The 15,265-nt window shown below is 48.8% G+C and overlaps 1 protein-coding gene across 3 annotated transcripts in view; it reads left to right on the plus strand.

Annotated features, from left to right (window-relative positions):
- The window catches only part of ftcd (formimidoyltransferase cyclodeaminase), a 125,421-nt gene that overhangs the window by 99,118 nt on the left and 11,038 nt on the right, over positions 1-15,265 (plus strand). For all 3 annotated transcript variants that reach the window (XM_072484031.1, XM_072484022.1, XM_072484038.1), the window contains one exon: positions 3,098-3,141. In XM_072484031.1, the coding sequence (XP_072340132.1) occupies positions 3,098-3,141 (44 nt within the window). The remainder of the gene's footprint in view (positions 1-3,097; positions 3,142-15,265) is intronic.

Consider the following 15,265-nt stretch of genomic DNA (forward strand, 5'->3'; position numbering starts at 1 on the left):
TGCAGTGGTTAGCACTGTCCGTGTGGAGTTTGCACATTCTCCCCGTGTCTGCGTGGGTTTCGCCCCCACAACCCAAAGATGTGCAGATTAGGTGGATTGGCCACACTATGTTTCCTTCATTGGAATAAAATAATTGGGTTCTCTAAATTAAAAAAAAAAGAAAACTTCTTTAATCTTAGTAAGACGTCTTACAACACCAGGTTAAAGTCCAACAAGTTTGTTTCAAACATAAGAACTCGGAGCAGGAGTAGGCCATCTGGCCCCTCGAGCCTGCTCCACCATTCAATGAGATCATGGCTGATCTTTTGTGGACTCAGCTCCACTTTCCGGCCCGAACACCATAACCCTTAATCCCTTGATTCTTCAAAAAACTGTCTATCTTTATCTTAAAAACATTTAATGAAGGAGCTTCTACTGCTTCACTGGGCAAGGAATTCCATAGATTCACAACCCTTTGGGTGAAGAAGTTCCTCCTAAACTCAGTCCTAAATCTACTTCCCCTTATTTTGAGGCTATGCCCCCTAGTTCTGCTTTCACCCGCCAGTGGAAACAACCTGCCCACATCTATCCTATCTATTCCCTTCATAATTGTATATGTTTCTATAAGATCCCCCCTCATCCTTCTAAATTCCAACGAGTACAGTCCCAGTCTACTCAACCTCTCCTTGTAATCCAACCCCTTCAGCTCTGGGATTAACCTAGTGAATCTCCTCTGCACACCCTCCAGTGCCAGTACGTCCTTTCTCAAGTAAGGAGACCAAAACTGAACACAATACTCCAGGTGTGGCCTCACTAACACCTTATACAATTGCAGCATAACCCCCCTAGTCTTCAACTCCATTCCTCTAGCAATGAAGGACAAAATTCCATTTGCCTTCTTAATCACCTGTTGCACCTGTAAACCAACTTTTTGCGACTCATGCACTAGCACACCCAGGTCTCTCTGTACAGCAGCATGTTTTAATATTTTATCATTTAAATAATAATCCCTTTTGCTGTTATTCCTACCAAAATGGATAACCTCACATTTGTCAACATTGTATTCCATCTGCCAGACCCTAGCCCATTCACTTAGCCTATCCAAATCCCTCTGCAGACTTCCAGTATCCTCTGTACTTTTTTCTTTACCACTTATCTTAGTGTCGTCTGCAAACTTGGACACATTGCCCTTGGTCCCCAACTCCAAATCATCTATGTAAATTGTGAACAGTTATGGGCCCAACACTGATCTTTCCAATACTAGCTTTTGGAGCACTGCTCCTTCCTCAGGTGAATGAAGAGGTATGTTCCAGAAACATATATATAGACAAATTCAAAGATGCAAGATAATGCATAGAATGCGAGCATTTGCAGTTAATTAAGTGTTTACAGATCCAGAGAACCCCAGGTTAAAGAGGTGTGATTTGTCTCAAGCCAGGTCAGTTGGTAGGATTTCGCAAGCCTAGGCCAGATGGTGGGGGATGAATGTAATGCAACATGAATCCCAGGTCCCGGTTGAGGCTGCACTCATGTGTGCAGAACTTGGCTATAAGTTTCTGCTCGGTGATTCTGCGTTGTCGCGCGTCCTGAAGGCCGCCTTGGAGAACGCTTACCCGGATATCAGAAGCTGAATGCCCTTGACTGCTGAAGTGTTCCCCGATTGGAAGGGAACATTCCTGCCTGGTGATTGTCGCATGATGTCCATTCATTCGTTGTCACAGCGTCTGCATGGTCTCGCCAATGTACCACGCTTCAGGACATCCTTTCCTGCAGCGTATGAGGTAGACAACGTTGGCCGAGTCGCACAAGTATGTGCCACGTACCTGGTACCTTCTTTAATCTTAGAGAAGTAAGGATGTAAAACTAGATGCCATGTGGACTACTTGAGGCAAATTGCATAAAGGCATGTAAGAGTAAACTAAATAAACATGCAAAGGAGAAATTAATAGAAGGTTATGCTGGGTGGATTGAATCAATTAACCCTGGTAAAGACCAGTTGATCCATGTCCGTGCTGTAAATCCTATGTATTTTTAAAGATTGGATTCATTTATTGTCACGTGTACTGAGGTACAGTGAAACGTATTTTTCTCCGAGCAGCTCAAGAAGATCATTTAGTACATGAAAAGAAAATACATAATAGTATTATGGGCCAGGGTTAGAAAACCCCAAAGTGTATCATGGAGTTCACCTGACCCACAACTTTTGATAGAGTGTGGTATGGGGAGCATACAGCCCACTCTACAGGTGTGGTACAGCAGAAATGGCTAAGTATTTTTTAAAGCAAAACAATGTTTATTCTATGAACTCAAGTTAACCTTTTTAAAACATACAGTGAACATCTTAGCAACCATCAATTCAAATACAACCCCCAAAGAATACAACACTAAGTAATCCTTAATAACTTCCCAAACAACATCCAGAAGACAAAAGAAACACTTTTTAACAGAAGCACATCAGGTTTACATTCACTACTGAAAACATTTATAAATCTGAATTCACCAAATGAGCAAGAGATAGTCTATTCATGGCAGAGAGATCAACAGTTCACCTGCTTTGTCTGGCTTCAGCTCCAACACTGAAAACGAAACCAAAAAGACACAGACACACCCAAGCTTTTCTCAAAGTGAAATTAAAAAACAGAGCCAGAGCTCAGCTCCACCCACATTCTGATATCACTGCAGTAACATGAGCAGCCAAACATTTCTTAAAGTGCCATTTTCATGACAATAGGGCAACGCAAGGTACACAATGTAAACCGCAACACCCTGAGGAAACCCACGCAGACACGGGCAAAACCTGCAAACACCACACAGTCACCCAAGGCTGGCATTGAACTCGGGTCCCTGGTGCTGTGAGGCAGCAGTGCTAACCACTGTGCCGCTGTGTTGCTCTGAGGGACAGCGATTGTTGAAGACGCTCTGCTTGCTTGAGCTTTTCAATGTTTTTTGATCCTTTTAAAAATGTTGGAAACTTTATCTGTACAACAAAGGGTTGGCTTTGCATTATCCCTAGACCTATGTTCTCCTCCAACCCCCTTATTTCTCAATGTGTGTGTCCATCGAGAGGAATGTGGTGCAATGATAAACTGAGTTTGTGATCTTTCAATCTTTTCTTCAGGTTGCCCTCAAGATGCCCAAATCAACATCAGCAGAGAGGGAAAGGTATGCCACGTTCGTGAGATTTCCAACCATTCTGACTGAGTCACCTTCTCTGCATTCACTCTTTCTTACTCCTGACAAGGTTCACATTGTGCCTGCGAAAATATCACCTCCCTTTTAAGTTGTTTATTGCCATAATGTTTGGGGGAAGAGAGTTGCCTGCATGAGTTCCCTGATCCTGTGGAGTACAGAGTGCAAAGTGCATACAGAGTACAATCAAGCATGGAGATGGCCTCATACTTGTAACACATAGGAAGGAGGCTGTTCTCGGTATCTCTCCAGTATGTCCTGTATTATAAAAAGCTCAGGGAAAGTGGGGCTTCAGCAGCAGCTCCGGTTCTTAAAGTAACAACAATAACAACAACTTGCATTTATATGGCGCAGTTAACATGGTAAAATGTAATACACAACTGGAGTATTGTTGAATACAGAGACATGTTGTTGAAGCTTTTCATCTTGCATTCACCAGGGCAGATATAAGAAGGCCAAATTTCAAATGCAGCAACAATTTATACTGCATGATAGCTGCCTAGCTGGCAAGTCAGCTCTGATTGATCAAGGTGTTGCCATGGATAATTACCCAAGGAACTATTTTCCTCCACATCTTTGTTTAATTCAGAAAAGGAGCAATGCCTGGACATGTTCCTTTGACCTGCAGAGGACAGGTCCCTATGTATGAGTAGATGTAGTGATGTAGTTCACTTATGCTCACTGGAATTTACACAGTGACATTTTTATTATCCACCATGCATGGGGAATGGGCGGTGCCGGTTAATCAAAATGCTGGTTACCAGAGAGTTTTATTTACCAATGGAATACAGCACAATACTTGGAGTATAAACCAATATGCAAGTACTTAGGGAGTAAAGAACAGTATTCTTTTTGCTTCAAATCATCAGCAGTATAGTGAAACATAAAGTATTAAATAAAATAATATACCTCAATGGTTTCTGGATAACTTTGTAATCGCTTCTGGCTGATAAAGAAACGATTCGTATTAGGGAAGCAGAAATTCCAGTTAGTAGACAATTCCAGATGGGGAGGTTGGAGTTCAGTCATTAGGAGGAGGCAGGAAGTGTTTGTCGCCTCAGAACTGGGTGCAAGGGTGGTAGGCAAGCATAAAGGATGGTCATGTCATCCAATGGGCAGACATCTATGTGAGCTGTAGCCAATTCTGCAGCTCCTGTTATGGAGGAGGCAAGAAGTTCTAATCATCCTGTTCCCTCTCACAGGTCAACCACAGGACACAGAGAGCTGCCATCACAGGGAATACTGGTCCACGTCTGAGTGGGGGAGGCCTCAAAGGCTGCAGTATTGCCCCACACCCGTCAAGAGCTCAGATACGCTCACCTCTGTGAGTGTGCATTGTACCTGTCAGATACTGTGATAACTGAGGCTCTGACTCTCAGGTGTATGGGAGGCCAGTGTATAATCCCTGTGATGATCCCCGAGCCTCTGCAGTTGTATATGAAGCAGCAGATGTTGGCAGTCCAACATGAGTTGCATGAAGATGTGGTGGAGTTTCCAGAGAGTATCTGCACGTATCTGCACATCTGCACTCTGGCTCTAGCATTGGAGGATTCTCTTCAGGCCCCGAGGGCTGTAAACTTTCTCGTGTCTGCACACATGGCTTCCTTCAGTGAGAGATTGGTGACCCCTGTGGAGAACCCAATCCAGCATACTAACCAGTGGAGAAAGCATGCTGACTGTATGCGATTGCCTTGTCCCTGAGTTCAAGGGAACAGTATCAAGGTGAGAGGGAATGCCCCATCAATCACGCCTGAAATGACACTTAGAATTTATTCCGTTAGATTGCAGCCTTAATCTTGGTTATGTTACTTTTGAAACCTGCACTGGATTGTGCAATCTGGACGCTGGGATAGTTTATATAATGGGCCCAAAGGTTATTTGTTGGTTCTCGATAACTTTGTCAAAAACAATATTCCTCCTTCTGGGAGGTGAGTAGTGTGTTTAAAAACCTTACCTTTACAGGAGCAGCCCTTTGGATTTCGGCGGCAGCGGTGCGCAGGGGCCTTCTTGGAGGTGAGTAGTGAGTTTAAAACCACTTACCTTTACAGGAGCAGCCCTTTGGATTTCGGCGGCAGCGGTGCGCAGGGGCCTTCTGGGAGGTGAGTAGTGTGTTTAAAAACCTTACCTTTACAGGAGCAGCCCTTTGGATTTCGGCGGCAGCGGTGCGCAGGGGCCTTCTTGGAGGTGAGTAGTGAGTTTAAAACCACTTACCTTTACAGGAGCAGCCCTTTGGATTTCGGCGGCAGCGGTGCGCAGGGGCCTTCTGGGAGGTGAGTAGTGTGTTTAAAAACCTTACCTTTACAGGAGCAGCCCTTTGGATTTCGGCGGCAGCGGTGCGCAGGGGCCTTCTTGGAGGTGAGTAGTGAGTTTAAAACCACTTACCTTTACAGGAGCAGCCCTTTGGATTTCGGCGGCAGCGGTGCGCAGGGGCCTTCTGGGAGGTGAGTAGTGTGTTTAAAAACCTTACCTTTACAGGAGCAGCCCTTTGGATTTCGGCGGCAGCGGTGCGCAGGGGCCTTCTTGGAGGTGAGTAGTGAGTTTAAAACCACTTACCTTTACAGGAGCAGCCCTTTGGATTTCGGCGGGAACCGGAAGTTCGACCTCTGGCAAGTTCCCCCCCCCCCCAACCAATAAATTCTGGTGGAGAGGAAACCCGAGACACTACACGTGTAGTGTCTCCCACCCACCCTCCTCCTCTAACCTAATAATAAGACCCATTGGTTTAAGGTAAGTGCCATATTATATTATTATATTATTAGCATTGTGCAGGTCAAGGATTGGAGGTGGAGGAGCAGTCTCTGTCAGCGAGAGAACCTGAGAACACCTCAGAAGGTAAGCAAGTGATTTTTACTTTTATACCTTTTTTTTCAAATTGTGTGTGCCGGGGGGAAACTGAAGTGACATCACAGAAAAGCTGTGACCTGAGTGGCTGGTTGGGATTCTAACCTAAATTTTTTTGAGTATTTGGGAACTAATTAAACATGATAACTTAATTATAATTTAGAGGATATCTAAGCCAGAGATCGGAGAATATTATAGTTAGCTATCGCATTTCTATTAGAAATCTAGTGCTAGGAAACAGATAGTTGACAGTAACTTTGTAATTTAAAAAAAAAGTATTTAAAAAAAAAAAAAGACAAATTTTAATTTTAATTAATTGACGCAATGTCAGTTAGAGGGGTGCTGTGCTCTGACTGTGAGATGTGGCAGGTCCGGGAGGCTTCCAGCGTCCCGGATGGCTTCATCTGCAGAAAGTGCACCCAACTGCAGCTCCTCACAGACCGCATGGTTCGGTTGGAGCAGCAATTGGATGCACTTAGGAGCATGCAGATGGCGGAAAGCGTCATAGATCGCAGTTATGTAAGTGTGGTCACACCCAAGGTGCAGGCAGAGAAATGGGTGACCACCAGAAAGGGCAGGCAGTCAGTGCAGGAATCCCCTGTGGTTGTCCCCCTCTCGAACAGATATACCCCTTTGGATACTGTCGGGGGGGATAGCCTATCAGGGGAAAACAGCAGCAGCCAGAGCAGTGGCACCACGGCTGGCTCTGATGTTCAGAAGGGAGGGTCAAAGCGCAGAAGAGTAATAGTTATAGGGGACTCTATAGTCAGGGGCACAGATAGGCGCTTCTGTGGACGTGAAAGAGACTCCAGGATGGTATGTTGCCTCCCTGGTGCCAGGGTCCAGGATGTCTCCGAACGGGTAGAGGGAATCCTGAAGGGGGAGGGCAAACAGGCAGAGGTCGTTGTACATATTGGTACTAACGACATAGGCAGGAAGGGGCATGAGGTCCTGCAGCAGGAGTTCAGGGAGCTAGGCAGAAAGTTAAAAGACAGGACATCGAGGGTTGTAATCTCGGGATTACTCCCTGTGCCACGTGCCAGTGAGGCTAGAAATAGGAAGATAGAGCAGACAAACACGTGGCTAAACAGCTGGTGTAGGAGGGAGGGTTTCTGTTATCTGGACCACTGGGAGCTCTTCCGGGGCAGGTGTGACCTGTATAAGATGGACGGGTTGCATCTAAACCGGAGAGGCATAAATATCCTGGCCGCGAGATTTGCTAGTGTCACACGGGAGGGTTTAAACTAGTATGGCAGGGGGGTGGGCACGGGAGCAATAGGTCAGAAGGTGAGAGCATTGAGGGAGAACTAGGGAATAGGGACAGTGTGGCTCTGAGGCAGAGCAGACGGGGAGAAGTTGCTGAACACAGCGGGTCTGGTGGCCTGAAGTGCATATGTTTTAATGCAAGGAGCATTACGGGTAAGGCAGATGAACTTAGAGCTTGGATTACTACTTGGAACTATGATGTTGTTGCCATTACAGAGACCTGGTTGAGGGAAGGGCAGGATTGGCAGCTAAACGTTCCAGGATTTAGATGTTTCAGGCGGGATAGAGGGGGATGTAAAAGGGGAGGCGGAGTTGCGCTACTTGTTCAGGAGAGTATCACAGCTATACAGCGAGAGGACACCTCAGAGGGCAGTGAGGCTATATGGGTAGAGATCAGGAATAAGAAGGGTGCAGTCACAATGTTGGGGGTATACTACAGGCCTCCCAACAGCCAGCGGGAGATAGAGGAACAGATAGGTAGACAGATTTTGGAAAAGAGTAAAAACAACAGGGTTGTGGTGATGGGAGACTTCAACTTCCCCAATATTGACTGGGACTCACTTAGTGCCAGGGGCTTAGACGGGGCAGAGTTTGTAAGGAGCATCCAGGAGGGCTTCTTAAAACAATATGTAAACAGTCCAACTAGGGAAGGGGCGGTACTGGACCTGGTATTGGGGAATGAGCCCGGCCAGGTGGTAGATGTTTCAGTAGGGGAGCATTTCGGTAACAGTGACCACAATTCAGTAAGTTTTAAAGTACTGGTGGACAAGGATAAGAGTGGTCCTAGGATGAATGTGCTAAATTGGGGGAAGGCTAATTATAACAATATTAGGCGGGAACTGAAGAACATAGATTGGGGGCGGATGTTTGAGGGCAAATCAACATCTGACATGTGGGAGGCTTTCAAGTGTCAGTTGAAAGGAATACAGGACAGGCATGTTCCTGTGAGGAAGAAAGATAAATACGGCAATTTTCGGGAACCTTGGATGACGAGGGATATTGTAGGCCTCGTCAAAAAGAAAAAGGAGGCATTTGTCAGGGCTAAAAGGCTGGGAACAGACGAAGCCTGTGTGGCATATAAGGAAAGTAGGAAGGAACTTAAGCAAGGAGTCAGGAGGGCTAGAAGGGGCCATGAAAAGTCATTGGCAAATAGGGTTAAGGAAAATCCCAAGGTTTTTTACACTTACATAAAAAGCAAGAGGGTAGCCAGGGAAAGGGTTGGCCCACTGAAGGATAGGCAAGGGAATCTATGTGTGGAGCCAGAGGAAATGGGCGAGGTACTAAATGAATACTTTGCATCAGTATTCACCAAAGAGAAGGAATTGGTAGATGTTGAGTCTGGAGAAGGGGGTGTAGATAGCCTGGGTCACATTGTGATCCAAAAAGACGAGGTGTTGGGTGTCTTAAAAAATATTAAGGTAGATAAGTCCCCAGGGCCGGATGGGATCTACCCCAGAATACTGAAGGAGGCTGGAGAGGAAATTGCTGAGGCCTTGACAGAAATCTTTGGATCCTCGCTGTCTTCAGGGGATGTCCCGGAGGACTGGAGAATAGCCAATGTTGTTCCTCTGTTTAAGAAGGGTGGCAGGGATAATCCCGGGAAGTACAGGCCGGTGAGCCTTACTTCAGTGGTAGGGAAATTACTGGAGAGAATTCTTCGAGACAGGATCTACTCCCATTTGGAAGCAAATGGACGTATTAGTGAGAGGCAGCACGGTTTTGTGAAGGGGAGGTCGTGTCTCACTAACTTGATAGAGTTTTTCGAGGAGGTCACTAAGATGATTGATGCAGGTAGGGCAGTAGATGTTGTCTATATGGACTTCAGTAAGGCCTTTGACAAGGTCCCTCATGGTAGACTAGTACAAAAGGTGAAGTCACACGGGATCAGGGGTGAACTGGCAAGGTGGATACAGAACTGGCTAGGCCATAGAAGGCAGAGGGTAGCAATGGAGGGATGCTTTTCTAATTGGAGGGCTGTGACCAGTGGTGTTCCACAGGGATCAGTGCTGGGACCTTTGCTCTTTGTAGTATATATAAATGATTTGGAGGAAAATGTAACTGGTCTGATTAGTAAGTTTGCAGACGACACAAAGGTTGGTGGAATTGCGGATAGCGATGAGGACTGTCTGAGGATACAGCAGGATTTAGATTGTCTGGAGACTTGGGCGGAGAGATGGTAGATGGAGTTTAACCTGGACAAATGTGAGGTAATGCATTTTGGAAGGGCTAATGCAGGTAGGGAATATACAGTGAATGGCAGAACCCTCAAGAGTATTGAAAGTCAAAGGGATCTAGGAGTACAGGTCCACAGATCACTGAAAGGGGCTACACAGGTGGAGAAGGTAGTCAAGAAGGCATACGGCATGCTTGCCTTCATTGGCCGGGGCATTGAGTATAAGAATTGGCAAGTCATGTTGCAGCTGTATAGAACTTTAGTTAGGCCACACTTGGAGTATAGTGTTCAATTCTGGTCGCCACACTACCAGAAGGATGTGGAGGCTTTAGAGAGGGTGCAGAAGAGATTTACCAGAATGTTGCCTGGTATGGAGGGCATAAGCTATGAGGAGCGATTGAATAAACTCGGTTTGTTCTCACTGGAACGAAGGAGGTTGAGGGGCGACCTGATAGAGGTATACAAAATTATGAGGGGCATAGACAGAGTGGATAGTCAGAGGCTTTTCCCCAGGGTAGAGGGGTCAATTACTAGGGGGCATAGGTTTAAGGTGAGAGGGGCAAAGTTTAGAGTAGATGTACGAGGCAAGTTTTTTACGCAGAGGGTAGTGGGTGCCTGGAACTCACTACCGGAGGAGGTAGTGGAGGCAGGGACGATAGGGACATTTAAGGGGCATCTTGACAAATATATGAATAGGATGGGAATAGAAGGATACGGACCCAGGAAGTGTAGAAGATTGTAGTTTAGTCGGGCAGTATGGTCGGCACGGGCTTGGAGGGCCGAAGGGCCTGTTCCTGTGCTGTACACTTCTTTGTTCTTTGTTCTTGGATGACTGCTGTCACACCAGCTGGAATATGGATGCTGGCGGCTGTGAACTGGAATCCAAGGAGAAATTCCTGTCATTCACTTCTTAGTCTGTATTCAGCCAAGGATACACCTTTCTATTTAGTTCATGAGTACTTTGTTGATTTATTTTTGCTTTTTGTCCCCCTATTGCATTCGAGCTTTGTCTGATTCCTCTCGAGCAAGAGTGACTGCTTTGTCACATTGAAGTTTTAATTTACATTCAGGAACACCTCTCCTCCCTCAGAGCTCAATTGGACCAATATTGAATACAGCTGTGCCACTTTCCTTCAAAGAATTCCTCTTCTTTGTTCCGCCATTCACTTTGAGTACGGCATGGTGGCACAGTGGTTAGCACTGCTGCCTCACAGTGCCAGGGACCCGGGTTCAATTCCGGCCTTGGGTAACTGTCTGTGTGCGGTTTGCACTTTCTCCTCCCACAGTCCAATATGTGCTGGTCAGGTGGATTGGCCATGCTGAATTTCCCCTTAGTATCCAACGGTTAGGTGGGGTTATGGGGATAGGGCAGGGGAGTGGGCCTAGGAAGGGTGTTCTTTCGGAGGGTTGGTGTAGACTTGATGGTCTTAATGGCCTCCCTATGCATTGTAGGGATTCTATGATTCAGCTAAACTGGAGCTATCTGCTTTGCGAGATTTTTCATGCAATTTTAATTCACACAGCTTTATTTCATTTCCAACAGTCTTTAACTTTTTCTTTATGCAAATGAACAGCCTGATGTTCTAAAATTAGTCGGCCAACTTTTTGAGCCTTTGGGCACGTCGTTAGTTGAAACATTAATTCTGGCAGTGGGGTTACAGGACGTCATGGATTGATTCCAGTCAACCATCTTTTCTTGTACAACTTCAGTTTTAACAACCTAAACAGGTATATGGAAGAGTGTCACCTGATTGGTCCAGGCACTTTATAAAGACCAATGGCACACACAATGATCGCTCTGGTTGCAGAGTGGCTCATGTTATTTTGCCTCTCTCCTTGAGATCCCTCTTGGTGTCAAAAGTTTAAAAGACCACCAGCATCTGAGATCTGATTCAAACTGTGGCCAGCTATACGTCTATGACCAGAGACCACTCCATTCAGCCCGAGACCACCCCATTCAGCCCGAGACCACCCCCTTCAGCCCAAGACCAGCCCCTTCAGCCTGAGACCACCCATTTCAGCCTGAGACCACCCACTTCAGCCCGAGACCACTCCCTTCAGCCTGAGACCACCCCCTTCAGCCTGAGACCACCCCCTTCAGCCTGAGACCACCCATTTCAGCCTGAGACCACCCATTTCAGCCTGAGACCACCCATTTCAGCCTGAGACCACCCATTTCAGCCTGAGACCACCTCCTTCAGCCCGAGACCACCTCCTTCAGCCCGAGACCACCCCCTTCAGCCCGAGACCACCCCCTTCAGCCCGAGACCACCCCCTTCAGCCCGAGACCACCCCCTTCAGCCCGCGACCACCCCCTTCAGACCGAGACCACCCCCTTCAGACCGAGGCCACCCCCTTCAGCCCGAGACCACACCTTCAGTCAGTGACCACCCCCTTCAGCTCGAGACCACACCTTCAGTCAGTGACCATCCTCTTCAGCCCGAGACCACCCCCTTCAGCCCGAGACCACCCCCTTCAGCCCGAGACCACCCCCTTCAGCCCGAGACCACACCTTCAGTCAGTGACCACCCCCTTCAGCTCGAGACCACACCTTCAGTCAGTGACCATCCCCTTCAGCCCGAGACCACCCCCTTCAGGCTGAGACCACCCCCTTCAGCCCGAGACCACCCCCTTCAGCCCGAGACAACCCCCTTCAGCCCGAGACCACCCCCTTCAGCCCGAGACCACCTCCTTCAGCCCGAGACCACCCATTTCAGCCCGAGAGCACCCATTTCAGCCTGAGAGCACCCCTTCAGCCCGAGACCACCCCCTTCTGCCCGAGACCACCTCCTTCAGCCTGAGACCACCCCCTTCAGCCCGAGACCACCTCCTTCAGCCCGAGAGCACCCCCTTCAGCCCGAGAGCACCCCCTTCAGCCCGAGACCACCCCCTTCTGCCCGAGACCACCTCCTTCAGCCTGAGACCACCCCCTTCAGCCTGAGATCACCCCCTTCAGCCCGAGACCACCCCCTTCAGCCCGAGACCACCCCCTTCAGCCCGAGACCACCCCCTTCAGCCCGAGACACGTCCTTCAGCCCGAGACCACCCCCTTCAGCCCGAGACCACCCCCTTCAGCCCGAGACCACCCCCTTCTGCCCGAGACCACCTCCTTCAGCCCGAGACCACCTCCTTCAGCCCGAGACCACCCCCTTCAGCCCGAGACCACCCCCTTCAGCCCGAGACCACCCCCTTCAGCCCGAGACCACCCCCTTCAGCCCGAGACCACCCCCTTCAGCCCGCGACCACCCCCTTCAGACCGAGACCACCCCCTTCAGACCGAGACCACCCCCTTCAGCCCGAGACCACACCTTCAGTCAGTGACCACCCCCTTCAGCTCGAGACCACACCTTCAGTCAGTGACCATCCCCTTCAGCCCGAGACCACCCCCTTCAGCCCGAGACCACCCCCTTCAGCCCGAGACCACCCCCTTCAGCCCGAGACCACACCTTCAGTCAATGACTAGCGTTTTCAGGCTGAGGGTGCAGACGTTGGACAGGTGCCCTGATTGGCGGCAGTCCCATCCCCTTGAAAAGGAATACAGCTCTGTCAGAGACATAATCTGCAGCATCAATGACCCACACAATGATTGCTCTGGTTGCAGAGTGGCATATGTTATAATGCTGCTCTGCCTCTCTCCTTGGGCTCCACATTGGTGTCAAATGTTGGGCCAGCTGGGAGGGCCAGCGATTTTAAGCACCGTTATTCTCACAGGGAAAGAAGCACCCCCACCGGCTCTCCCCCCCCCCCCCCCCACCCCCATGGTGATCGCAGATGAGTTGATGTCGAGAGAAAGGAGGAATAAAATCCCTTCCCGTTAATGAAGGCCCGTGGAGACATGATGGTTCTATGCGTGCACTGGATGGACCCTTGCACCTAGGAGAATCCAGTGATTGCACCAAAACCTCTGGCTCTCTCAACCTGATTGCCCACATTGGTTCTCAACTTCATGTACTGGTTAGCGCTCCTGAAGAGGGCATCTGTCCCTATTTAGATGCAGTGATGTGTGTCTGATTGGAAGATGCTGTTGCCCAGATCCATGTGCCTACCCGCCCCCCCCCCCCCACCCTCGCACCCCCCCCCCACCACCCTCGCACCCCCCCCCCCCCCCACCCTCGCACCCCCCCCCCCACCCCCTCGGGTTTTCTTCCTGTGTCCACCATGCCCATACCACATGGGCACTGCCAGTCAAACAGGGGCAGCTTTCCAGTAGAATTTGCAAACCTCCCCAGACCTCCCCCAAACCGCTCTCCAGTGAGCCCCTTGCCAGGAGGAACAGCAAGGGATACTCAACCCAAAATTAATGGCTCCATGATTATTTTCTGGGTCACAAAGTGAAAAGCCTCACTTCATGGCTGCCATGTGCAGCAACACTTAACAACTGCCACCCCATTGACATCCTATAAAAGCTGTTCGGATCTGAACCACCCACCAACCTGTGACGTCCATGGCCCACTCAAAACATTCAAAGGGGCTCCTAGAAATTGCTTTGAATTGTTGCCTTAATCATCTACATTACCTGTTCATTTTGGAAACAAAAATGGAGTCTCCACATGGCTTGTTGACCACAGTTTATGAAAGTGAATCCAACAGGATGATGTTGGTGGCCTGATCTCCGACATATCACATGGCCAATAGTGCAGGACACACCATGAATAATAGTATGGAGTCCTAGACTATTGCCCTCGTGGAGAGCTGCACTATTGCCCTTGTACAGTCCTGCACTATTGCCCTCGTGCAGTCCTGCACTATTGCAATCCTGCACTATTGCCCTCATGCAGTCCTGCACTATTGTCCTCGTGCAGTCCTGCACAATTGTCCTCATGGAGTCCTGCACTATTGTCCTGTGGAGACCTGCACGATTGTCCTTGTGGGGTCATGCGCTATGGTTCTCATGCAGTCCTGCACTATTGACCCTGTGGCGTCCTGGGTCATTGTCCTCCTGGATCCCTGCTCTATTGAACTCCTGGATCCCAGCTCTATTGAACTCCTGGATCCCAGCTCTATTGAACTCCTGGATCCCTGCTCTATTGTTCTCCTGGATGTATGCATTATTGTTATCTTGGATCCCTGCTCTAATGCCCTCCTGGATCTCTGCACTCTTGTCCTCCTGGATATCTGCACTATTGTTCTGGATCGCTGCACTATTGTCCTTCTGGATCCCTGCACTATTGTCCTCCAGGATCCCTGCACTATAGTCCTCCTGGATCCCTGCACTATTGTCCTCCTGGATCTCTGCTCTATTGTTCTGGATCCCAGCTCTCATGTCCTCCTCGATCCTTGCACTATTGTCTTCCTCGATCCCTGCTCTATTGTCCTCCTGGATCCCAGCACTATTGTCCTCCTGGATGCCTTCACTGTTGTCCTCCTGGCTCCCTGCACTATTGTCCTCCTGGATCTCAGCTCTATTGTCCTCCTCAATCCATGCACTATTGTCCTTCTTCATCCCTGCTCTATTGTCCTCCTAGATCCCAGATCTGTTGTCCTCCTCGATCCCTGCACAATTGTCTTCCTGGAACCCAGCTCTGTTGTCCTCCTCGATCCCTGCACTATTGTCCTCCTGGATCCCAGCTCTATTGTCCTCCTGGATCCCTGCACTATTGTCCTCCTGGATCCCAGCACTATTGTCCTGGTGGATTCCTCCACTATAATCCTTGTGTAGTCCTGCACCATTGTCCTCCTGGATTCCTGCATGCTTGTCCTCCTGGATCCCTGTTCTATTGTTCTTCTGGTCCCTGCACTGGTGCCCTCCTGGATCCCTGCACTATTGTCCTCCTGGATCTCTGCACTATTGTCCTCCTGGATCCCAGTTCTATTGTC

Source organism: Scyliorhinus torazame, chromosome 2 (genome assembly GCF_047496885.1).
Source record: "Scyliorhinus torazame isolate Kashiwa2021f chromosome 2, sScyTor2.1, whole genome shotgun sequence".
In the NCBI taxonomy this organism is placed as follows: domain Eukaryota; kingdom Metazoa; phylum Chordata; class Chondrichthyes; order Carcharhiniformes; family Scyliorhinidae; genus Scyliorhinus; species Scyliorhinus torazame.